The 24,851-nt window shown below is 47.5% G+C and overlaps 2 protein-coding genes across 2 annotated transcripts in view; one reads left to right on the top strand and one right to left on the bottom strand.

The window, feature by feature from the left end:
- The window catches only part of USP35 (ubiquitin specific peptidase 35), a 76,848-nt gene extending 76,430 nt beyond the window's left edge, over positions 1-418 (bottom strand). Inside the window, 1 exon segment of the mRNA XM_089915352.1 lies at positions 111-418. The gene's annotated coding sequence lies outside the window, so the exon portion shown is untranslated.
- KCTD21 (potassium channel tetramerization domain containing 21) lies at positions 363-23,160 on the top strand. The gene is made up of 2 exons (XM_022593912.3): positions 363-698; positions 13,124-23,160. The coding sequence occupies exons 1-2, from the start codon at positions 561-563 to the stop codon at positions 13,934-13,936; spliced, it is 951 nt and encodes a 316-aa protein (XP_022449620.2). The 5' UTR covers positions 363-560; the 3' UTR covers positions 13,937-23,160.
- The last annotated feature ends 1,691 nt before the right edge of the window (positions 23,161-24,851 follow it).

Here is a 24,851-nt window from a genome sequence, read left to right as displayed (position 1 = left end):
GCCTCCCATTCCCGGACTCTAAAAGCCCTACGCGCGCGTCCCGGCTCTCGAACCATCTGGGTGCAGTCACTCCCTACCCCCAAGCTACACACACGCCCCAGCCCCCTTACCTCTGGAACCCCAGTGGCCCCTGCCTCGGAGTCAGCTCCTGGGCGGGGCGCTCAGGCCGGACAGGACCAGGCTGGGCCAGGCTAGGTCAGGGAGGGTCCTTTGCTTTCCCCCAGAGTGGAGACGCCCTCCGCCAGGTCTCAGACGGCAGGGATGCTGCTTCCACTGAAAAGCCCAACCTCTCCACCCGCTCTGCACAAGTCTGGAACAGGGGAGCCCAACTCAGCGGCGCGGCCACTGGGCTGCGGGACGAAGTGGGGGGGAGGGGCGAGGTGCGGGAAACGGGGCGGAGCCGGAGCGGGGGCCACCCCGCGAGCAGCCACTAGGGCCGCGTCCCCTTTAAGGCCAGCCGGCCTGAACGCTGGCGGGGGCGGGGTGGGAGCTGGACGGCTAACTGCAATGCCTCCTGGGAGATAGAGTTCGAAGTCGACGCCCCGAGCTGCAAAGAGCCCATGGAGGACTACAAGTTCCCGAGCGCAGCGCGCGGGTCCCGGGCCGCCACGCCCCTAGGCTGGGCTCCGGCCCTCCGCCCCCCTCGCAAAGCTGCGCTGGCCGCCCGCGGAGGGGAGCTTGCCGAGCGAGGGCAGGAGGTGGGTGCGGCGCGGCCGGGGGCACGGGGCGCAGGGAGTGCTGGTGAGGGAACGGCCCACCTGGGCACCTGTCCTACTCCGAGAGGTCATCTAGCCTACCCTAGCCTCGCCATTCTCATCTGTGCAATGGGGATAGCAACGCCCGTGGCTTGGGGGGAGGGGACGCTTATGGAGAAGAAGGGGCGGAGCGGGTGGAAGGAGCCTGGATGGCTGGTGATAGTAAGAAAAGCCCGGATAATAAGGGCCGAGACTGGGGGAGGAGTCTGGTGGGTGGGGCATGGAGGGGCGGGGTTTCTAGATAAGGAGAACACGCGTGAGGTCGGAGAAGGGGCTGCAGAGTGGATGCTGAGAAAGCCAATGAGGCAAGCCTGGGATGGATTGGGTGGAATGGGCCGAAAAGCATTGGGGAGGGAGGGGTGGAGACGCAAAGATGAAAAGTATCCCTCTCGGCCCTGGAAAGCCCAGTGTCAGCAGCGCTGACATGGTTTGGGTAAGAGGTTGCCCGAATGGGTAAATGCCTGTGGATGCACAGAGCATCTTTCTTCCCTTGTGACTAGAAGTAAAGAGCCCATCCCATGAACTCTGCGTCACATATATGGGTTCATTCAATTCACACCCTGTGAAGACGGCACCATATCTCTTTACAGTTGAGGAACCTGAGGCTCAGAGAAGTAAAGTGACTTGCCTAAAGCCACCCAGGATTCCTTACTCCAAAGAGCCCGCTTTTTTTCCCTGCACTGCACGGAGGTAGAGGTTTAATCTGTAGTGAATGGCAGGGAACAGACGAAAGTGTCCATGTGCTGCCCTTAACAGGTTGTGTGACAGGACCATCTTCCTCAACCCTTCTCAGTGCCAACCTAAGGCAACCCTCCTGTGCTTATTGTTAGGATGAAATGAGGTGATGGGTTTGAAAGCCATTTGTTTATAAATTATCCTTGTTGTGAGGAACAGGAAGACCATAAGGAAGAGTGGTCAAAATGAGGTGCTTGGGCCTGAGGAAAACCACAAGGTGAAGCTTGAGGGTGAGCCAAGAGGATGAAGGAAAATTCTGGAAGAGGGTGGGGGATGGTGATAGTTATTGGAAGTCTGCACCAGATGAAAGAATACTTTGCTGTGCAAGCCAGGTCAGGTGGCTTCCCTTCTCCAGCCCACTTTTCCCAGTTGGCCAACTCCTTTAGGGGTCCATCTGTGTCACCTGAGTCTGGGAAGTACCTTTTATCTCTGTGGTGTGGGCATAATGGAGCAGCCTGTGAGCGTCTTAGAGATATGAACTGGGCAAAACAGGGCTAAAGATACAGCTGTCGGGTGTTGGGGGAGGCCAGGAAGGGTGGTTCCCCCAGACAGTACCCAGGGCTCTGAGCCAGAGTCTTTATCTGGTGGGCTGTGTAAGGTGGGGAAGACGGCTCCAGTTTATTGGGAGACACATTACTCACTTGAAGTGTTGTCATCCTTGAAATTTACCCAGCTATGCTCTGTCCATCCCCTACACACTATATTTACTTCCATGTAATTACCTGGGCCTTGCCCTGTGCCTCAGATTCCAAATTAAAAATTCAAGAGACTATTTCAAAATAAAAAGTTTTAAAAATTCAGGAGAGATTGGTAAACCTCCCTATTGGTAGATGAGAGTCTGGGACTAGGAAAATCGATCTGACTAAATGGGAGGAGTTGTCCCCCTTCCCCTGCCTGCCTACTTCTTGGGGTACAGAGAGGGGAGATCCCTGTCCTAACAGGGTGGCCAGGCACCCATTTACTTAAGGAAAGTGGGCCTTGGTAAGGAGTGAGAATAAAATGCTCTGGAGATGCAAAGAAGGGAAGAATGAATTGCAGCTGAGGGGCCTGGCAGATGACTGGCATTTTCTTTGCAGTGCAGGCAGAGGGATAGCAGATGCCAAACTGCAGAGACAGGAGAGGGCCTGGCATGGTCTATAAAGTAGGGATAATAATAAGCACCTTTATCTATGAGATGAACATGCATAAAGTGCATAGCACAATAGTAACTGCTCAGTAAATGTCAGCCATTTTTATTACTGCTATTGTTGTTGTTATGATCACCATCATATGCCCAAGAATTGGTCTAGGGCCACACGGCTAGTAAAGGGGCAGAGCCTGATTCAAACGTAGGCCCAGGTGATGCCAAAGCCCATGCACTTTCCTCTCCCCACAAAGCCCCTACAGTTCTTTCTACCCATCCACATCTTTGAGGGCCAGAAGTGGCCCCTCTTTGTTAACATTCTTGGTAAGCCATGACAGGAGTTTCTTTTCTGCTGTAGTAGCAGAGACTCTGGGTTCAGAAGAAAGCAGGGGAAACAAGTCCTAAACAGCCATCTTCTCCCAGCCTGGATCTCGGCATGGAGACAGGCAGGCTTAGTGTTGTGGTTTCTGTGGGGGGTTTAGTCTATGTAGATTAGTCTATGTAGAAAGACCACTCGGATTTAAATTCTAACCCCTCCACCGACTGCGGGCTACTTTAGCTAAGCCCTGGTTGGCTTCCTCCAGAGCGCTGAGACGTCAGGAGAAGATCATGAGATGCTGATGCTTCTTAGTAGTAGTAACAACATCTAATATTCATGAAATCTGGCTATTTACTGGGGCCGGGCACACTGACTGGAACTTTACATCTACAGTCCCAGGAGGCAAGTGTTCTTTTCTTGCCCCTTCCTTCAAAATAAAAATATTTGTAGAATTTTCAAGCCTACAGACAAGTTTAAAGAATAGCCTTTCACCTAGATGCGCCGATTCACATTGCCGATTTCGCTTTTACACACGCACAATTTTTGCTAAGCTATTGAAAAGTTATAGGCATCTCCACACTTGGCCCCTAAATTCTTCAGCATGTATCTCCTAATTATAACATTCTGCAACATAACCATAACACCATTATACCTAAGAAAATTAGCAAGAACTCAATATTGTCTAATAAACAGTTGAGATTCAAATTTCTCCAACTGCCAAAAAAATCTCATATTTTTTTTTAATCAGATACAGTCAAGATTCATTCATTGCATTTAATTATATCTCTTTAAGCAACTCATTTAATCTAGATAGAGCCCCTCTACCTGTTTAAACTTATTTTATAAATAATGGGGTTCAGTTTGGTTTTTTGGTTTTGTTTTTTCTGGCAATGTTGTGTACTTACTGAATCACATTAGGAGACATATGATACCAGAGTCCTACTATCCATGAATGCTGCTTGATTATTGGATAAGGTAACAGCCTGATCTCTCTATAAAAGGGTAAGTTTTTCCCTCTTGTAACCAACAAGTAGTCTGTAGAGTGATTCTTTGGAACTGTCGGAATTGTGTCCAGGATAACCTTTCACTCCACATCTGTTGATGATCCTTGCCAGAATAGCAACATTGAGGGTTGCAAAATGGTAATTTGCTAATTATGTCATTCTTTGTATACTTATTAGCAGGTATTCTTTGTTACAGAATAACTTTTTCTCTGTGTGTGTGTGTGTGTGTGTGTGTATTTGTCTTTCTCATTCCCTCTCCTGTCCCTCTCTTTTTTCTTTTTGGAGTAACATAGACTCATGATTATTTTTTTTAACTCAATGTGTTATAACCTATTATCATCATTAATCTTTTTGGTGTTCAAATTATCCCAAATTTGGCCAATGAGAGTCCCTTTAGGTCTGCTCCTGTGTTTTGGTTTTTGTTTTGTTTTGGGGGGGAGATATAATTGACATATAACATTGTATTCATTTTAGGTGTAAACATGATTTGATATGTGTATATATTGCAAAATGGTCACCACACATAGTTACAAAATTTTGTTTTCTTGTGATGAGAACGTTTAAAATCTGCAGATCTGCATTCTTTTGACTTCACCTCAGTAATCTTTGATTTCTTCTTTGCTGTCTGGAAAGAGATGTTCCAGGCTCACCTTAAACTTTTCCTGTCAAAGTGCTGGAAGTACTGGAATCATCAGTTCCTCCAGGAAGCCCTGGTTTCCTTTTGTAGGAGACAACGTTTAAAAAACAAGATCTGGGGTCAGGTGTGCTCATTGCTACTCGGGTATCGTTGCTAGGCTCTTGAGCAGAGCTAAGAAATGATGGATGGATGGATAGATAGATAGATAGATAGATAATTATCAATGCCTTGTAGATTCATTGTTAAAACAATTGGTCCTCACTGTGTAAAAGGAGTAGATTGCATGTAAAATAGCTTCATTATGGAAGCTCAGTGAGCAGTATTGTAGGGAATTGCACAGAAAGAGCCCTTGCCTGTGCTAAGGCTCTGTGAGTGTATGGGCTGTTGGCTAGGACCTATGTGTCTGGGTTCAGTCTCTTGCTCAGGACCCGGGTTAGAGAAGATCCCAGGCTGCCTCCAAAGGACTGGTCCTCTGAGTAGTGTCCAAACCTGGAACCTCCCAGAGGCTGTGACTCAGAGGTCAAGAATCGACACAAAGCCCTGGGCCAGGGACTCATCTTCCTTAGTTTGTGAAATAAAGATAATGTGATCTGTCCTGCCTGCATCCCAGAGTTGTTGTAAGGATCAATATATATTTATTTTTTTAAATTACTAATCAGTCTTTTCAACACATTTATTACAAAATTCCTTCCCCTTTTCATTGTCTTAATACCATAGTTCATTGCCTTATAGTCTGATTTCCTACATAAAACTAAGATATATTATGCTTTTTTCAAATATTCTTTCAGGTTATCACTCACCAATTTTTCCAAAATAAGATTTTAATCTTTTTTTTTAACCTTTTGAAAAAATACTTTTGGGAGTTGGACTAGGACAGCATAACAACTGTAATTAATTTTAGAAGAACAACTTTAAGATATTCCCTCTCAGAATCATCACAGCTCTCTCTTTATTCAAATCCTGTTTATGCTTCTTAATAAAATGTCATAGCTTTGTTTCTGAAGGGGGCACAGGCTTTGAAGAGAGACCTCACTTGGAATTCTAGCTCTCCTACCTCTAGCTGTGTGATCTTAAGCAGCTGTCTTCACCATTCTGTGCTTCAGTTTTATAATCCAGAAAATTGGGATGATAATCGTACCTACCTCACAGCCTCGGTGTGGTGTCGTAATGAGGTAATCTACAGGAAGATGACTCACATAGCTCGGGGCATGTCCTCAGTGCTCAGGAAATGTTGATTCTCTGTGCACTGGTCTCATGTAGGTCAGAATCAAATTGAGGGGCAGGTTTCAGAGCACCTGGTAAGAGGTAGGAGGGGACAAGTGACGAACCTCTCCAAGGGGTTTGGCTGCTGAATTCCCAAGGAAGTCATTCAGAGCATGGCAGTCAGACAGGCCTGGGCTTGAATCCTGACTCTGCCACTGCTTTCTTTGGGCAAGTTACCTACCTCTTAGGGCCTCAGGTTCTCATTTGTTAAGTAAGATAATACGTTCCTCAAAGGAATGTTACGAGGATTAAATGAGTTAATGTGTATAACGCACCTAGCACAGGTAGGGCACACAATAAGTCCTCACCGGGCAATAGCTGTGTCCCTCGTGAGGCCTGCGGGAATGGAGACATAGTTTTAAAGTAAGACTCTCTAGAGCAACGTCTTGACTGCCCTTTCTTATGGGACACCTACTCTCAAAGCATTATATTTCCTTTGTTACAATTAGAGGTTGCAACTGGGTGATTTTTCAGGCCCCAGACTGGGATTGGCCCTTCACATGGTACCAGGCTGGGCCTTAAGATTCACCACCCCTCGTTTTGGCCACAGACCCATTTCAGGGAGGAGAGAATTTCCAGCCAACTCCGAAGTTCCCAGGCCCCCTGGCCTTCCCTGCCCAGTCAGATGGTCTGAAGATCCGCATGGCATAATTTCCTGGTTTTCTCAGAGAGGGAAATAGGCTGATCTTTTTCTTGGTTCTTTTCAAGTAGAGAGGCAGACTTGGAAAGTCTCTTGCTTAAGAAAAATTATTTGTTCAGACACAGTGGTAGGGTTTCTTTTATCTCCTACTTCGTGGTTCAGTTTGCATTCTCATTCATCTTTTCTAATCTGGCTTTTAAAAACCTGGCTTTTTGTGTTTTGCTGCTTTGTCATTAGGCATCATGAGTTGGTATTAAAATAGAAGGGTATAGACCTCTAGTGGACTTGTGGTGTGTCAGCTATGGAGGGGCTCCAGGCCATCCAGGATCCTGTCCCCATATCCTCAGATGTGAGTGGGCAGAGTCCCTGCCCGGCCGTGAACTAGCTGCCGAAAGACCTACCCCAGCCTGATCTGGACAGAGAATAAGGGAGTATGCATCTCCCACTCACGCTGGGACCTCAAGGTGGGAAGGGGAAACTATCAGAGGTGTTGGATCCACTGACCTGGATTCAGATCGCAGCTCCTCCAGTGACTAGCTCTGTAACCTTGAGCAGTCTCTTAACCTTTCTGAGCCTCAGTTTCCTTATCTGTAAAATAGAGATAATAGAATCTATCTCACAGGGTGCTTGTGAGACATCAAATGAGGTAATGCATGTACAGGATCAGCACAAGAGTATCATCCTCTGTACTTTTCTATATATTTTTATTAAAAATAAATAAAATGCTACCATGCGTTAGGCGAAGCATTATCAAAGCAGGTGTGCTCAGCAGGTGGTAGCTAGTATCTTGTCAAGCAAGCCGCATAGCAGTATTTTAAAAGTCTCCTTAAGGGATTCTCACACTTGCTGAAGCTATTAAACAGCCTTTTGTTGCTATTACAACTCTCAGCAGCCTGTGCGGTGGGAAGGGACTGAGCTTTCCACTGGCTGGCTGTGTGTCCTGGGCAAGTCCTCAGTCTGATCTGAGTCTCTGTTTCCTGTCTGCCAAACAGAATGATGCCTGTTTTGTAGGATTGCTATATGAATTAAAAGGGCTGACGGGTGTAAAGGCCTCGGATGTAGTGGAATGCTCAGTGCATGTTCATTCCTTCCTCTCTCAGCCCCTGCCCCAGAGTACCCCCCGCACCTACTGTGTGCTAGGCAGTGAATATGCAGGGACACTGCTCTCACAGAGATCACAAACTAGGCAGTGGTTTTCACAAACAATTTTTATCACAACCCACAGTATGAAGGTACACTCTATATCACAATCCAGTTCCTCTTCCTTTCTCTGTCTCTCTCTCTCTCACACACACACAAAGGAAACAAAAGTTTCACAACACTATATATGTAAAACTGATCATAACCCAGTGTATTGTATTGTCCGTGACACAGTCAGTCTTGAGTTTTTCCCCAGTTTATGAAGGCATAATGTATGTGCAGTAAAAGTCACCCTTTTTAGGTATACAGTTATATGAATTTTTATAATCTTTATAGTCATTTGTCTACCAGCACATCAAGATGTAGAATATTTCCATCCAAAATATTCCTTCATGCCTGTTTGTAGCCAGTCTTACCCCTAGCCTCTCCAGTCACTGATCTGATTTGTCTCTCTAGTTTTGTCTTTTCCAGAATGTTGTATAAATAAAGTCATATGCCATGTAACCTTCTGAGGCGGGCCGCTTTCACTTAATAGAATGCTTTTGAGATTCTTCTGTGTTGTGGTGTGTGTCAGTAGCTAGTTCCTTTATATTGCTGAGTCATATTCCATTGTATGGAGGTACCACAATTTGTTTATCATTTACATTTTAGTTTCTGGGATTGGGCAATTCCCAATAGAGCTGCTATAATCATTCACACATGGGTTTTTGCATGGACATGTGCCTTCATTTCTCTGGGATAAATATCTAGGAGTAGGATTGATGGGTCATATGGTAACTGGATGCCAAAAACTGTTTTCTACTGTGGTTGCGCCATTTTGCATTCTCACCGGCAATGTATAAGAATTTCCATTGCTCTATGTACTTATCAGCATTTGGTATTGTCACATTTTTCATTTGAGCCATTGTAATAGGTATACTGTGGTTTTAATTTTCATGTCCCTAATGACTAAGGATACCAAGCATCTTTTCATGTGATTATTTGTCATCTATATATCTTCTCAGTGAAGGTGCTTGTTCAGATCTTTTGCCCACTTTTTAGTTGGGTTGTTTATTTTCTTACTGAGTTTTGAGAGTTCTTTATATAATCTGGTTAACAATCATGTATCAGATAGGTGTTTTGCAAATATTTTCTTGCAGTTTGTGTCTCATTTTCATTTTTTAAAAAAATAATTTATTTTTGGCTCCGTTGGGTCTTCGTTGCTGCACGCGGCGAGTGGGGGCAACTCTTCGTTGCGGTGCGTGGGCGTCTCATTGCGGTGGCTTCTCTTGTTGCGGAGCACGGGCTCTAGAGCACAGGCTCAGTAGTTGTGGCTCGTGGGCTCTAGAGCGCAGGCTCAGTAGTTGTGGTGCATGGGCTTAGTTGCTCCACGGCATGTGGGATCTTCCCGGACCAGGGCTTGAACCCATGTCCCCTGAATTGGCAGGTGGATTCTCAACCACTGCGCCACAAGGGAAGCCCTCATTTTCATTTTTTTTTAACAGTGTCTTTCGAAGAGGAGAAGTTTTTCATTTGGATGAAGTCTAGTTTATTAAATTTTCTATGATTTGTGCCTCTTAGGTCCTATCCAAGAAATCTTTGCCTAACAGAAAGTCACAGATTTTCTCCTAGAAGTCTTACAGTTTTAAAAAGATTTTACATTTAGGTCTGTGATCCATTTTGAGTTAATTTTCATATATGTTACAAGATATGAGTTGAGGTTCTTTTTTTGCATACGGATATCCAGTGATCTTCATCTTGAGAAAGCCAGGGAGGAGGGCCATATGCAAAGCAGATCATTACATGATGGAATGGTGGGCTGTGCAAGGGACCAGAAACCCCAAGAGGAGAGCTGGGAAGGTGGAGATCTGGGGACTGCCTTATCGAGGCAGTGACTCATAGGCTGGGCCTTACAGGTTGACTGCAGAGATGGTGGAGAAAGTGAAGAAGGGTGGTACGAGGAAAGCAAAGGCAGGGCAGGTGAGGACGGATGCAGAGGTGTCAGGAGTCCTGGAGCATAGAGTGTGGGGAGAGGCAGGATTAGAGGTAAGATTGGATGAGCAGGGTGGTTAGAGCAGGCAGTACTATGTCAGGAAGATCGGCCTGCAAACTAAAATGGAAGGTGGACAGAAAGGCGGAAGGGAGCCAAGTGAGGATGTTGGGGGATCGGGGATGAGGCCTGAGCTCCAGGAGTTGCCATAGGGACAGGTACAAGGGGACAGTTGAGAAAAATGTCAGGATGCGGAGTCAGGGCTGCCTCCCAGGCTCAGGCAGACGGGCGGCTAAGAAAAGTCAACAGCAGGTTCTGGGGAAGAAGAGTTCTGTGCGAGGCTTCTGGTACCCATAGAAAATTCAGGTGGAGGTGTCCAAGAGGCAGCTGGGTACACAGGGGGGCTGGAGCTCCGTGGCCAAACCCTCCTGCCACATTCATGAAGCTTCTCAGCCCCACCAGGTGCCAGTTCCTACCCCCCTGTGTCACTGTGGCTCTCAAACAGAGCCTGTGGATTTGCCATGGTGGACACCGTGGCACTGTGACTAGGAAATAGGGGCTTGAAGGGCTGAGTTCTCTGACTCCTGGGTCTGGGGAGAATACCACAGGGAGCACCCTCGTCTGGGGTCAGGAGACCTGCCTTCTAACCAGCCTCCGCCCTGACTGACAGCAGCTCCTGGTGCTACCCTGGACAAATGATCAGGAGCCTCACTGCAGGGGCTCAGGGGCAGGAAGGCAGGTGCTCTGCTGCTTTTGCAAGCAGGAAAATAGGAGTCTGGGTGCCCGTCCGAGGGCCCCCAGGTACGCCCTGTGGCTCCTCATTGTCGTCCCTACCCCTGTGCTTTGAGCTCTTCAGAACTAATGTGCTTCGGAGATACGGGGTCCGCAGCCCATGGAACTGTCAGGAAAGACAGCCCAGCCTAAGCCTGCTCTTTCCATGGAGCTGAGCCACTTCACAGAGCCTGGGCCTTAAATCAAACAGGAAAAGAGACTGGAAACTAGGTCCGGCTCCTGCCTGGACCCCCTGGGGACAAAATTGGCCAGACTCAGGCCCCAGGCCAAGCATCCACCTCAGCTGCAGGTCTCAGCACAGCTACCCCCGCTTCCTGGGAGCCCTCCCCCACCCCCTCTCCGTTGGACACCCGCTCCAACACTGCCTCACAGCCCATCTGCTCCAGGCTTCTGCCGATGATTCTGTAACTTCATCATGGGCTTGTTTCCCTTCAGACACTGCAGATGGTTAACGTCTCTCTGCGGTGTCAAAGTGCCCCATTACACAGGGAAAGAATTACAAAGGGCCCTCCCCACAGAGAGTTGGGTGGGACAGCCGAGCATCTTCCACACCCAGCATGGCCTCCACCCTCTGAAGTAAGGGGGTCTCAGTGCAGTCGGCCTCCTCAGAAGGCAGGGGTGGGGTGAGAACTGCCCTGGCCCGTTTGCAACCCCTGCTGGGTGGCTTTCGGGAAGTCCCCCTCTTGGACCTCTGTTTTCCCATCTGGACAGTAAACATGCCAGAATTAATTCCAGACCTACTCCCACATCTCTTGGTACATCTCCCGTCCTTCCTTCCTTCCTTCCTTCCTTCCTTCCTTCCTTCCTTCCTTCCTTCCTCCCTTCCTCCCTTCCTCCCTTCCTCCCTTCCTCCCTTCCTCCCTTCCTCCCTTCCTCCCTTCCTCCCTCCCTTCCTCCCTTCCTCCCTTCCTTCCTTCCTTCCTTCCTTCCTCCCTTCCTCCCTTCCTCCCTTCCTTCCTCCCTCCCTTCCTCCCTTCCTTCCATCCTTTTCTTTTTTTCTTTCTTTCTTTCATTGTTGAGGTAGAGTTGATTTACAATATTAGTTTCAGGTTTACAGCATAGAAATTCAAAATTCTTATAGATTATACAGCATTTAAAGTTACTATAAAATATTAGCGATGTTCCCTGTGCTGTAACTGGTACATTTCTCTTGTTGCTGTACCCTCACTGTCTCTTGCTGCGGTCTCCTCTGCCAGCCTGGGCTCTTCTCTAGGGCAGCAGTGGGGCTGATTCCTCCCTGTGCCCTCCACACCCAACATTAGAGGAAGATTGCTGAATTCATTGCACAGGTTGGCTCCTGAGAAAGTATTGTGTTGGAAGCCAAAAAGGTACATCCCCTGATTTCTAGAACCTTAAAGAAAAGTTAGAAACCAAGACTTTAGGTTGAAGGAGACACCAGCCCTAGACACTAGAGGCCGTGAGATCAGTGGGGGAATAGTGGGGGAGGGTTGTTAAGGAGTGGAGTGGGTAAAGAGCCTTCAGGAAGGGCGCTTGGTTGCAGAGTCCCACATTTGCCCTGACCTCAAAGCAAGTTTCAGAGGAGGCTGGGGTGCCATCATGGTAGAAAAGGGCAGGCCATCAGGAGCCAAGAGCATCTTCATGGCAAGGCAAGTTGTCATGGGAGGATGAGAATCCAGAAAGGAGTGTCCAGAGGGTTGAGTGACCCATTGTGGGCCTGGTAGATAGATGGAAGTGGTACTGATCACAGCCATTTGTTGTGAATTCTTTTAGATGGAAAAAATAATTAAATAAGAAGGCAACATCGGTACAGCAGAAGGAGCACGGGGCTTGAAGTCCTAAATCTCAGAACTTCTGTTAAGTACCTACAGTGGACTAGTCTTTGGCTAATAAGCATGAATACATTTTTCTCTCTCATATAAAGGAACCTGGGCTTGAATCCTGGCAGGACCCTTCACCGGTCTGAATGACCGGTGAATGAATCCTGACACAGTTTCCCTATCTGCACAGTGGGGACGATTGATGATATTGTCTATGTCAAAGGATAGTATGTAAGCAAATGTACGTAAGAGCAGCTAGCATAGCATTCAGTCCAGGCACATTATCTTTCTTTCCTTAGACCAGTGGTTCTCTGTCCTAACTGAACATTTAGAATCAGCTTTTAAAAAATACCAATGCTGAGGCCACATTCCAGGCCAGTTAAAACAATCTCTGGAGGGTGGAACCCAGGCTTTGTTTTATCTTTTCATTTCTTTCTTTTTTTTATTTTTTTTAAACTCCCTAGTGAACCTAATATGCTTTCGACAGTGTGGCAATTATTACCCATCCATTTGTTCATCAAGTATTAATTCGTTTCAACTCCAAGGACCTACAATAAGAAATTGAGAACTGTGACTACCCAGATGTTATGGACCGAATGATTGTGTGCCCCAAAATTATATGTTGAAATCCCAACCTCCAATGTGATGGCGTAAGGAGGTGGGGCCTTTGGAAGATTAGGTCATGAGGGTGGAGCCCTCATGAACAAGATTACTGCCCTTATAAAAGAGATTCCAGGGAGCTCTCTTACCCCTTCTGCCATATTAGGACACAGCGAGAAGACATCCCTCATCAGACATCAGATCTGCCCCTACCTTGATCCTCAACTTCCCAGCTTCCAGAACTGTGAGAAATAAATGTTTGTTACTTAAGCCACCCAGTCTATAGTATTCTGTTATACCAGCCCCAACAAACTAAGATATCAGATATAGTTGGGTAATGGTCATTTCTTACTTACCTCTCTCTGTAGGACTACTTCCCAGCACCCCAGCCTCCTGCCATGTCTGACCCCATCACACTGAATGTCGGGGGGAAGCTCTATACAACCTCACTGGCAACCTTGACCAGCTTCCCTGACTCCATGCTGGGCGCCATGTTCAGCGGGAAGATGCCCACCAAGAGGGACAGCCAGGGCCACTGCTTCATTGACCGTGACGGCAAAGTGTTCCGCTACATCCTTAACTTCCTGCGAACCTCCCACCTGGACTTGCCCGAGGACTTCCAGGAGATGGGCCTGCTCCGCAGGGAGGCTGACTTCTACCAGGTGCAGCCCCTGATTGAGGCCCTGCAGGAGAAGGAGGTGGAGCTGTCCAAGGCCGAGAAGAATGCCATGCTCAACATCACGCTGAACCAGCGTGTGCAGACGGTCCACTTCACTGTGCGTGAGGCACCCCAGATCTACAGCCTGTCCTCTTCCAGCATGGAGGTCTTCAACGCCAACATCTTCAGCACCTCTTGCCTCTTCCTCAAGCTTCTCGGCTCCAAGCTCTTCTACTGCTCCAATGGCAACCTATCCTCCATCACCAGCCATTTGCAAGACCCCAACCACCTGACTCTGGACTGGGTGGCCAATGTGGAGGGCCTGCCTGAGGAGGAGTACACCAAGCAGAACCTCAAGAGGCTCTGGGTGGTGCCAGCCAACAAGCAGATCAACAGCTTCCAGGTCTTCATGGAGGAGGTGCTGAAAATCGCGCTGAGTGACGGCTTCTGCATCGATTCTTCTCACCCACACGCTGTGGATTTTATGAACAATAAGATTATTCGATTAATACGGTACAGGTAAAAGGACCCCAGCAACATTGGAGGGGGGCTTCCTAAAGCCAAGATCTTGGAGAGTGTCTCGCCAGTGGTGTGAGGCAGGCCACTATACTAACCTGTATTAATCGTGTAGCAGGACTTGATTTCCCCCGTGATGCAGTCCACCTGTAGGAATCCATGTGTCCTCTTGACACAGCCACCTTTTTCCTTGCTACTTTGAGCTGGGGATGGGCAGTTTGCTCTAAGTGAAGAGTCTGCCAACATGTCCTAAAGGAGGCCACAGGAGGACTTTTTGGCTAGACAAAGGAACAGCAGTTTTTTCTTGGGTCCAGCTCTCTCTGTACCATTAGGCAGTGCCTCACTTAGCCATCTGTAAACAGAGCCTCTGGTGGAGGGGATGGGGTGAGAATAAGAGGCTCCCTCTAGTTTCCCAGGACATGAAGTACCCAGAGATTCCCATCCTGCCTGCCCCTCCGTCCCTGGGATGTGGCCAGAACCTTGGACTTGCTTGGCTGGCTTGGAAATGAAGTGGGTAGTGAGGGTGGGATTTGAGCCTGGCATGGCCTGGAGGAATTAGCCTCCAGGCAGCGTTCAGAAGATGGGGATATCCCTCTTGACTGGGCCAAATCTAGGCCTTTGGGGATTTCCGGCTTCAGAAATAAGCTGCTGTCCCTGCGAAGATTTGAAAGTATCTGGAGCCAGTGCAACGAAAGGCACTTCATCATGTGGCCTGATACCTGACTTTTGTAATCCTTTCCCCAAGAAGTTGAAGTCTCATTGAAACAGATCATTTAAAAATATATTATGGACTCTCAGGGTTGGAAAATGATTCAGCAGTCGCTCAGTCCTCCCGCACCCCCAGAACACCCCAGCACCTTTGCGGCTGAGGGCTTCTCCCCAGTACCTTCAGGAGATCAACTATCCCTGCTTGCATACCCTCAGTGACAGGAAGCTGGTCATCCCCAAGGCCAGCCCCTGCCATAGTTGGCTGTTAGAAAGTCCTTCCTTACATTGAGCCGAAACCTGTCCTTCCACAACCATTTTCTGGTCCTGGTAGACCTTCCGTCTCACCCAAATGTGTATTTTCTCTTTCAAAATAGTCACTTTGAGAGGCCAGATACCTATTTTGAAAATATTATTACTCGATATTAGGATTCCCCTTGGGATTTGTCTTCAGAACCAAGGTTAGCCCCTTCCATTCCCTGTAAGTCATCCCCATTTTGTCGTGCCTTGGCTTCATTTGTGACCCTCCCTCCTCACCAGACATGACTGTTCATGGCTTTTGACCATCTTCTGTTGAGTTTGAAGATTGCTGCCCCAGAGGAAGGAGACCAGGGTCTTGGCAATGTGTAACAAGGAGCCTGGGAGTGACCTGAACCATAACATTGCCCTTGGAGTAAGTGTCCAGCCCTTAAAACAGTGCTCTGAAGGATGTGGGCTTCCCCTGCAGTAGTTTCTGGGCATAACCAGCCCATGGACCTCCTTGGGGTGAGACCCTGAGCCACCACTTCCCAGGGGGTGATGAGCAGTGCGTGTCTCAAAGCAGCACATCATGATTCATCCCTGGCGTGAGGGTGGCCTTGGGAGTCCCAGAATCTTCCCCACTGGGCAGGGGCCCTCTGACAAAGCCAGAGAAGTCTGGTGCCACAGGTTCCCCCAGGGGATGGTCCGAAGAAGGGGCTTCCCATAGTTACACCCTGTGAATAGGGAGCTTGTACGCTGGGCTGTGGGCAAGGCCACATCCCTTAGGTAATAAAGGACTTTTCCCCCCTACAGTGGGACCCAGGAGTCTCTGATAACTGTCCCATGCCACCAGGCCAATGGTATTCAGGAAAGCCACTCAGGAGAACCCAATTTAGACCAGCCAGCAGAAGCTGTGACCACAGCAGAACAGTTCAAGGAAGAAATATTATAAATCACCACTGTCTCTTTTTCTGTTCCATAAAAATTCTTTCTCCATCTTTTCGGTGCTTCTTAATTCAAGCAGCTTGACTTTAGAGAAAGCACAGGTCCTGTGAAGCCACTAATTTGCTGTGTGACTTTATGCAAGTCACTTACCTCACTGAGCCATCTCTGTTTCTTCATCTGTGAAACGTGCATAACAGTAACACGTAACCCTACCTACCTCACAGGGCTGTTGTGAGGATCAAATGAAATAATTTATGTGAGAATACAGTATAATTGATAAATGGTTGTTATTATTTTGTGTCTACACATAAGGAAAAAACCTTGGCTTTGGAATCAAGCTGACCTGGGTCTGAATTCTGGCTCCATCACTTGCTGCGTAACCTTGGACAAGTCCCTGGGCCTCCCTGATTTGTTTCCTCATCAGATAACAATCCCACCTCCTAGTGTCCTGTGGCTTGGTTGTGTATGTGAAAATTCCTAGCTAGGCCTGGCCCATAGGAGCTCAATAAACGTTTGCTCTTTTAGGAGTGATGACGGACTGTCATGCAGGAGACACCATGAGCATGTAACAATTTAACAAGCCTTCTGGGGCACCTGGTGTATGGTCCCTGAGGATGGGAACAGCCACAGATAGGTTTAGTCTGGAAAGGCTTAGAGGGCCACACAGTGTGCTGTGGGAACTCGGGGAAAGCAAGCTTAGTTCTCAGAAAAGGCATAATGGATGGTCGAGCTGGGCCTTTAAGGGTAGGTTGGATGGTAACAAAATGAGCTAAGGAGGGCACCGTGGGCACTGGAAACGCCATGAGCCGAGGCCCGGGAGCCGTGCAGGTGAGGCGCCATGCAGGTGAGGCTCCACGCAGGGCCTCCGCACAAAGGGAGCCACATGCAGTACATGCAGAGTGCTCACGGTGCCCGCCTCCCTCAGGTGAGTGCAGCCACCTGCTTAGTGCAACAGAGAGATACTGAGCCTGCAGGCGGCACCATCCCAGAGGACCAGTGAGTCAGGGTCGGCTGGGAGGCAGGCATGTGATTCTTGTCATGAGCCCCTAGCTGCCCGGAGCGAAACACAGTGGTGGTCAGTGAACTCAACCGGACTCAGTTTATTTAGCCTTTTGCACAGCTGAGAGCTTTGTCCCAACTAAAGGGCAATTCTGGGCACACGACCTTGTCAGCTGTCTGTTCCTCCCCGAGGCATGCAGAGGGATGGTCAGGGAGGGTGCTCTTGAGGGAACCCTAAGGCACTTTGGCGTGACCACTTGGTGAGACCTGCCACCAAACAGGGCCCCTGCATGCTGGAAGGCCAGCAGTAGCTGTCACCTCAGGCACCTCCTACAGCTCTTTGCCCTTTTATGAAGGGCAAGCCTTCTGATGCTAGGTTCTGTCTTTGGGCCAGAGCTCCCTGTGCAGAGGTGGCCATGGCACCCCCCTTGCCACCACCTCAGTGCCCTACACAGCCCCCCAGGCTAGGGTGTGGTCACTCTGCTTTGTAAACTTCTATGTGGCCTAAAACATAGCGCTTTTGTAACTGCACCTTTGTTCACCCCAAACTTCCAGGTTTCTTTTACAAATTACTCCTAAGACAGGCTACTGTAAGTGGAGGCATAGCCAAGATCAGCCTAGGTCCATTTCACTTGTGTCCAGAGCACCAGCCCATCCCTTTCCTGAACTGTGGTCTGTTCACACTGACCACCTGAGTCTGCCTGTATCCCAGGGGCCTCAGGGCTGGTTGGGCAGTTGGCAGGGAAATGAGACCCCGTGATTATCTTGCAGAGCAAAACAACCTTGATAACTGGCCCATCAAAGGGAGGGGCCCAGGCTTCTTTCCAGGTCCTGTGGGGTCCTGGCTCTGGCAGCTCCATCTATCCAGACAGCCCTGTGACCTCAGTCTCCTTCAGAACCTTCAGGACAGTGTGGCACCAAACAGAGAGCTGTGGAGACAGTCTGGTGACATGCTCACCCCAGTCTGGGGTACAGGGACCAAGGGGGGCCCTGAAGAGAAAAGTTGGCCTATGGAAACCAGAGGATCACTGAGCAACCCATGGTACCCAGAACCCCACCCGACACAAAGGACAACAAAATAAGCTCTGTGGTGCCACGGCTTAGCTCTGACTTCTGGGCAGGGAGTACATGCCCAGTCAGGTGTGACTGACCTCACTGCCCCCTCTCCTGGACCTATTTTCCACCAGCTTCCCTGGCCCTCCCACCCCAATATATGTATTGGGGAGTATTTCAAAGCCTTTATCAACATTTCCCAGTTAACGGACGGCCCTAGAGTGTTCCACCCCATTCTTATGTCAGTCCCTCCCAAAAGCCTAGGTTCCCTTTTACTGAGGTGCTGGGTAAAGGCTCAGCTGAGTCACAAATCCTCTAGATCCTGCTGCATTGTGACATGGGTTCTCCCTTCCCAACCCCAATTAGTTCACTTTATAAATCCAGTACTGAATTTGCTTAAAAAACACCCTTTTGTTTGGCATCTCATAGGTTGCCAAGCTCCTTCCTGTCCATAGTTTCATTTCACAGAACCAAAGAATGACCATGCCATGCCATTCCACACCTCGCCTGCCCTTTACTACTTTGTCTACATAGCAAACATCTGCTCATCCTTCAACACTCTGCATAAGCCTTCCCTCCTTGGCTCACCAAGTAGAGTTACTCCCAGCCCGCTTTGTACCACCCTATATCTGGTGTGGACTTTTATCAGCATACTGCAGCTGTTCACAGGCAGTGTTGTGCTGGTAAATATTTAACAACAACTAGCTCTCATGGAAACGCACTGATCTGTAGCATCAGCCAATTTCCATGGTGTAAATACTCTCACAGTAGTCAATTTCAAGTCACCAACATGAAGTCACTGATCATCGGGGAAGAGAGGCACACAATGGGCTCTGGAGAGCCAGAGGGAGCGTGCTCCAGCACACCTCCGTGTCCCCCACTGAACCGCATGCTTCTGAGGGCCAGGGCTCTGGCTGGCTCTTTGTATCACCAGTGCTCAGCACACAGAAAGTGCTCAATCTATGTTTGAGGGACTCTGCCACCTGTGGAATAAGACATTTTTACCTCCTTGATGTCCTCTCTTGTTCAAACTCCACCTTGCTCAAAAGTCTTGCTCAAACTTTTTCCTATAACACAAGAAAAAGTCCAAAGTTCCTTGGCTCTTTATATACAGGCTTCAACCTACTTAAGAGCACAGATTCTGGAGTTAGACTGCCTGGAATCATATCCTGGCTTTGCCACTTAACGGCTATGTGACCTCTGGCCAGTTACTTAACCTCTCTCTTTCCTTGTCTGTAAAGCTGTGGTAATAGTACCTACAACCCATAGGGCTGTTGTAAGGGTTTGATGAGGAATACATCTTCAGCTTTTTGAATAGGGCCAGGAGTATAGTAAGTGCTCTACTTACTACATGAATTACTACCATTACTATAATTATTACTATCATCATCATTATTTTCTGTCCTCATCTTTCACTGCTGTCTTGCTTGCTCATGCCCTTGCTCATGCCCTCAGTGTCCCCTGCATAATCCACATGGATTTTTACCTCCTGACCTTTGCCCAAGGCACTCCTAATGCTTAAAGCATCCCACCTCTCCTCTCCAGTGACCCAAACCTGTCCATCCACAGTGCATACCCTTCTCACCCTCCACCACCCTCTCACTGAGCCCTTCCTCCTCTGGTCTTTCAGTGCCCTTCTGGTTGGCATCTCCAGGGATCTGAGAATCAGATCTCAAATCACATGGTCTGTTTATTCACATACTCTTTTGAACGCCTAACATATACCAACCCCAGGGCTGGGCTCTGAGAAAGCAAAGGTGAACCCTGCACATTCCTCCCTCAGGCTGTGCAGTGGGGGAGAGGGACAGGTAAACAAATTCCAATAGGATGGGCAGTGCTAAGGTGGAAGTCTGTTACACGTGGAGTGGACCACAGAGATAGGATAGCCTCAATGTTGACACCACTTTACAGTTTAACAAAGCACTTTGCTTTCTTTTACTCATTTAATCCTCCCAAAAAGGCTCTGAGAGAAGCAACACAGGAGGGGCTTTTTTTTAATAGATGAGGATGAAACGACTTGCATGTGAACACACTGTGTGTAAGTACAGTGCCTGAACATAGTAGGCCCTTGGATAATTATGAAATTGAATTATATGTCATTTAATTCAAATTAAGTGGCCAAGTCAAGGTGAGAAACCAGTCTGAATCCTCCTTCAGGATTATTTCCCCTCAGTTGTGAGGCCAAGGACAGAACCAGGTCTCCAAGTGCCAGGACTCTGATCCAGGCTTTTCCACAATGTTCCAGGTGACCTCGGGTAAATCACTTCACTGAGCTGGGCCAGAGAGCATCCTCGGTCGAAGGCAAAAAGGTAGAGCTCATCTCTACCAGCTAGAAGTCTCTTCTAGCCAGAGTTGGCTGGAAGCATGATCCTGCTAACTCTGGAGCTATGTGAGCAGAGGCCAAAAAAATCCCTTGATGGGGCTGTCATGGGCTTCTAGCACTGGACCGGCCCCACTTGTCTTCTCCCAGCCTTTTGTGCTGTGAACACAATACTTGGTGACGGAGCAGTCCTGGGATTTTTGTATTTTCCGGTGTGAAATGCTGGACGTTACTAAGTGCCTCTGGAGCTAAAACAACCAGGCAAAGTGGAGTCACTCAGATGTCATGTCGTACTACTAATATTCCCTTGAGTGAAGTCCGAAAGCTTTTGTGAGGATGAGGCTTATTCCACTGAAACATGGTGCTCCCCACCTCCTTAGAAGGCGAGGCAGATTAGACAAATCTCAGCATCCCCACATCATCATTCCTGAGCAAAGAAAGGGGCTTCCTTACTTGGCAGCTAAGAAAAAGGGCTGTCAGAACGTGACATTCACTGGCTATTTTTGGCATAGAATCTGAGAATGTTGTCCTAGAAGGAAACTTGTAACTGACCATCAAAGGCGAAGAGGAAAGAGAACTGGCTTTCAGTCAGGCAGACCAGTCCAAATCCTGGCTCTGCCGTGTGACTTTGGCAAGCACCACCATCTCTCTCTGTCTCAATGACTTCATCTAGGAAGTGGGGATAAAAATACCTGCATTCCCTACATTGTAGAGTGATTATAAGGATGAAGTGAGAAGTACATGGAGAGCGCCTGGCTCCCTCCTCTTGGCCCTGTACTTCGTGCTCTCCACACTGGATGGGGAGATCTCTCCTAAAGCAGGGACCACCTCTCACACCTCTATATCCCTGGCCTGCAGCACACTGCTTCCAAGGGGAGCTCCTCAGTTCACATTTGTTGAATAAATGACTGAACTCCACCTCTTTACCCTTACCCATGAGGAAACAGGTCCAGAGTGGTGGAGGGACTTGTCCGAGTTACACAGCCAGGGAGGACCCCAGGACCCTTGACTCTCAGCCCTCTCTCTCCCATACACTACGCCTTGTGCATGCCACATTTGGCAAAGCCCTCTTTGCACATTGGAGCCTTTCTTCTTCTTCTTCTTCTTCTTCTTCTTCTTCTTTTTTTTTGGAGCCTTTCTTCTTTCAACCTCTTGGTTGGCGAGCAGCAGACTTGGAACAAGAACCCAGGTCTGTCAGGTTCCAAAGCCATGAGCTCATTTTATGAGGTGCACCAAAAGCTCAAGTGGGGCCTAAGCAGCTTTTTAAATCTGTTTCCCAGCCATGAGTTTAGCTAGTTCTGCAGGTGATAAGCATCAGTTGGGAAGATGCCTCACCACCCTACCTCCCTGCATAAATCTGACGTGGAACAATGGCCAAAATCCGAGGCTGAAGGCCAAATGGCCCTGCCTGCTCCCCTTCAGTAGATCTTTGTTGCCAAAAGCAAAGAAACAGGACATACTCTCTTTCATCAATTCTAAGACACATATTTTTTCACATTCCAACATCTCTGAAATCAGGAGGAGACTTAACAATTGATAGTATCTTTCAATTATAATTGACATTATGTATTCTTATGTGGTAAAACATAAAATAAACTTGTATCTTGAAATTGTCTTAGGTTAAATGAAATCCGACATTAACCAACAGAGGCAATGTCACTGCAGGTCTGCATACCCTTTCCCCTGGGCTAATTAGACCCTGGAAGCTTTGCCCCTGGCCCAACATCCTTATTTTACAGATAGGGAAAATGGCCAGGGCCACAAACCAATCAGTGGTAGGGCTGGGTCAGCGTCCTGTGAGCTGGACCTGCTCCTCCCGCCTCCTTTATTGTTATTAACACTTCTAATCTTCACCAGAGCCCTGTGAGTTAGGAAAAATTTACTGTCCCTATTTTCCAGATGAATGCTATGGGATGAATTTTGTCCCCCCAAAATTCATATGTAGAAATTATATCCTCCAGTACCTCAGAATACAACTGTATTTGGGGGACTTCCCTGGCGGTCCAGTGGTTAAGACTGCGCTTCCACTGCAGTGGGCGCAGGTTCTATCCATGGTCAGGGAACTAAAAGCCCGCGTGCTGCATGGTGCAGCCAAAAAAAAAAAGAATACAACTGTATTTGGAGGGTATTTTAAGAGGTAATTAAGTTAAAAGAGGTCATTAGGATGGACCCTAATCCTATAGGACTGGTGTTCTTTTTTTTTGCGGTACGTGGGCCTCTCACTGTCGTGGCCTCTCCCATTGTGGAGCACAGGCTCCGGACGCACAGGCTCAGCGGCCATGGCTCACGGGCCCAGCCGCTCCGCGGCATGTGGGATCTTCCCGGACCGGGGCACAAACCCGTGTCCCCTGCATCGGCAGGCGGACTCTCAACCACCGCGCCACCAGGGAAGCCCTAGTGTTCTTTTAAGAAGAGGAAACTTGGACAGAGACAGACATACGAGGGAAGACCATATGAAGACACAGGGAGAAGTTGGCCATCTGCAAGCCTGGGAGGGAGGCCTCAGAAGAATCCAATCCTGTTGATGCTTTGATTTTAGATTTCTAACCTCTAAAACTTGGAGAAAATAAATTTCTGTTATTTAAGGCGCCCAGTCTGGGGTACTTTGTTATGGTAGCCCTAGCTGGCTAGTACAGTGAAGAAGCTGAGGCACAGAGAAGTAAAGCAGCTAGGAAGAGGCTGAGGGAGGATTTTGCACTCAGCCAGTCGGCTCTATAACCTATGCTCCAAACCACCACCTCCACCATGGAGAAGGCCTCATGGCTCCAGCCCAAAACAGTGCCACTACCGGAGCGGGCTTGTTCTTCTTGGCCCCCAGGCAGCCTGGTCAGCCTAGATGAGCTTGTGGCAGCTCCGCTGTCTCAGATTCCTCCAGCTGAGTGTGGTATGTCGAGCTGTGATAGGCTTGGGGCAGAGTGGAAAAGATGGACCACAGTGGTGAGGTTGAGAACAGAAAATACACACACACCCCTTGTCTCCTAGAGCACTGTTCTTCCTCCTCTTCACGCTGCCTTGGAATTACACCATAAGGCAAACACAGTCTAATGTTCAACGCTGGTGTGGATCCTGTCATCAAAAACCCAGTTCCAAGTAACAACTACCACTGGCCAAGCACCATGAGGAGTGTTACCTATATGATCTCATCTAATCTTAACAAAAATCTAAGAAGTCACTAACATAACACTCATTTATAAGTGAAGACACTGAGGCCCATGTAGATTAAACAGCCCAAGGGAATGAAGCCAGAAAGTGGCAGAGCTAACATTGCAGATCAAGTCTTTCTGATGCAGAAGCCCAGAGCCCTCAAGTTGCACAATACCCAGAGGCTCTGTTTGCACAAAATAATAGAATTCAATATGACTGCTGCTCCTTGGACTTGTGCAGCATCCCAGAACTGTGAGGCTCCCCTTTCCCCAAACTCCTAGTGTTTCTTTTATTTTCCTTCTAGTTTTATTGAGATGTGATATAATTATACTGAGATATAACTGACATACAGCACTGTATAAATTTAAGGTGTACAGCATAATGACTCCGTGGCATGTGGGATCTTAGTTCCTGACCACGGATCAAACCCACACCCCCTGCACTGGAAGTCAGATTCTTAACCACTGGACAACTAGGGAAGTCCCTCTTGGTATATTTTGGATATTAACCCCTATTGGATGTCTCATTTGCAAATATCTTCTCCTATTCAGTAGGTGGCATTTCATTTTGTTGATAGTAGTTTCCTTCACTTTGCAAAAGCTTTTTAGCTTGATGTAGTTTTCATTTGTTTATTTTTTGTTTTTTCTCCCTTGCCTGAGGAGACATACCCAAAAAAAAATTACTAAGACCGATGTCAAAGAGCTTACTGCCTGTTTTCTTCTAGAAGTTCTATGGTTTCAGGTCTTACATTTAAGTCTTTAATCCATTTTGAATTTATTTTTGTGCATGGTGTGAGAGAGTAATCCAGTTTGATTCTTTTGCATGTACCTGTCCAGTTTTCCCAATGCCATTTATTGAAGAGACTGTCATTTTCCATTATATATTCTTCCCTCTTTTCTCATCCATTAAATGCCCAGGTAAGTGTGAGTTCATTTCTGGGCTCTTTATTTTGTTCCACTGATCTTATGCCAGTACTATACCATTTTGATTATTGTAGCTTTGTAGCATAATTTGAAATCTGAGCACACAGTACCTCCAGTCTTGTTCTTTCTCAAGACTGCTTTGGCTATTCAGGGTCTTTTGTGTTTCCATACAAATTTTAGAATTTTTTTTTCTAGTTCTGTGAAAAATGTCATTGGTATTTTGATAGGGATTTCACTGAATCTGTAGATTGCCTTGGGTAGTATGGTCATTTTAATAATATTAATTCTTCCAATCCATGAAAACAGTAGCTCTTTCCAGCTGTTTATGTTGTCTTCAATGTCTTTCATCAGTGTCTTTTAGTTTTCAGAATACAGATCTTTTACATCCTAAGTTAGATTTATTCCTATGTATTTTATCCTTTTTGATATGATAGTAAATGTGATTTTTTTTTAATTTCCCTTTCTGACTGTTTGTTGTTAGTGTATAGTATAGACATGCAACAGATTTCTGTATATTAATTTTGTATCCTGCAACTTTACCAATTTCATTTATGAGTTTTAGTAGTTTTTTTGGTGATGTCTTTAGGATTTTC

Source organism: Delphinapterus leucas, chromosome 7 (genome assembly GCF_059928025.1).
Source record: "Delphinapterus leucas isolate spDelLeu-1000000601 "Yukka" chromosome 7, BTC_Dleu_Yukka2, whole genome shotgun sequence".
Taxonomy (NCBI): Eukaryota; Metazoa; Chordata; class Mammalia; order Artiodactyla; family Monodontidae; genus Delphinapterus; species Delphinapterus leucas.
Note: the sequence above shows the minus strand (reverse complement) of the source record. Positions and strands in the feature narration are given on the sequence as shown.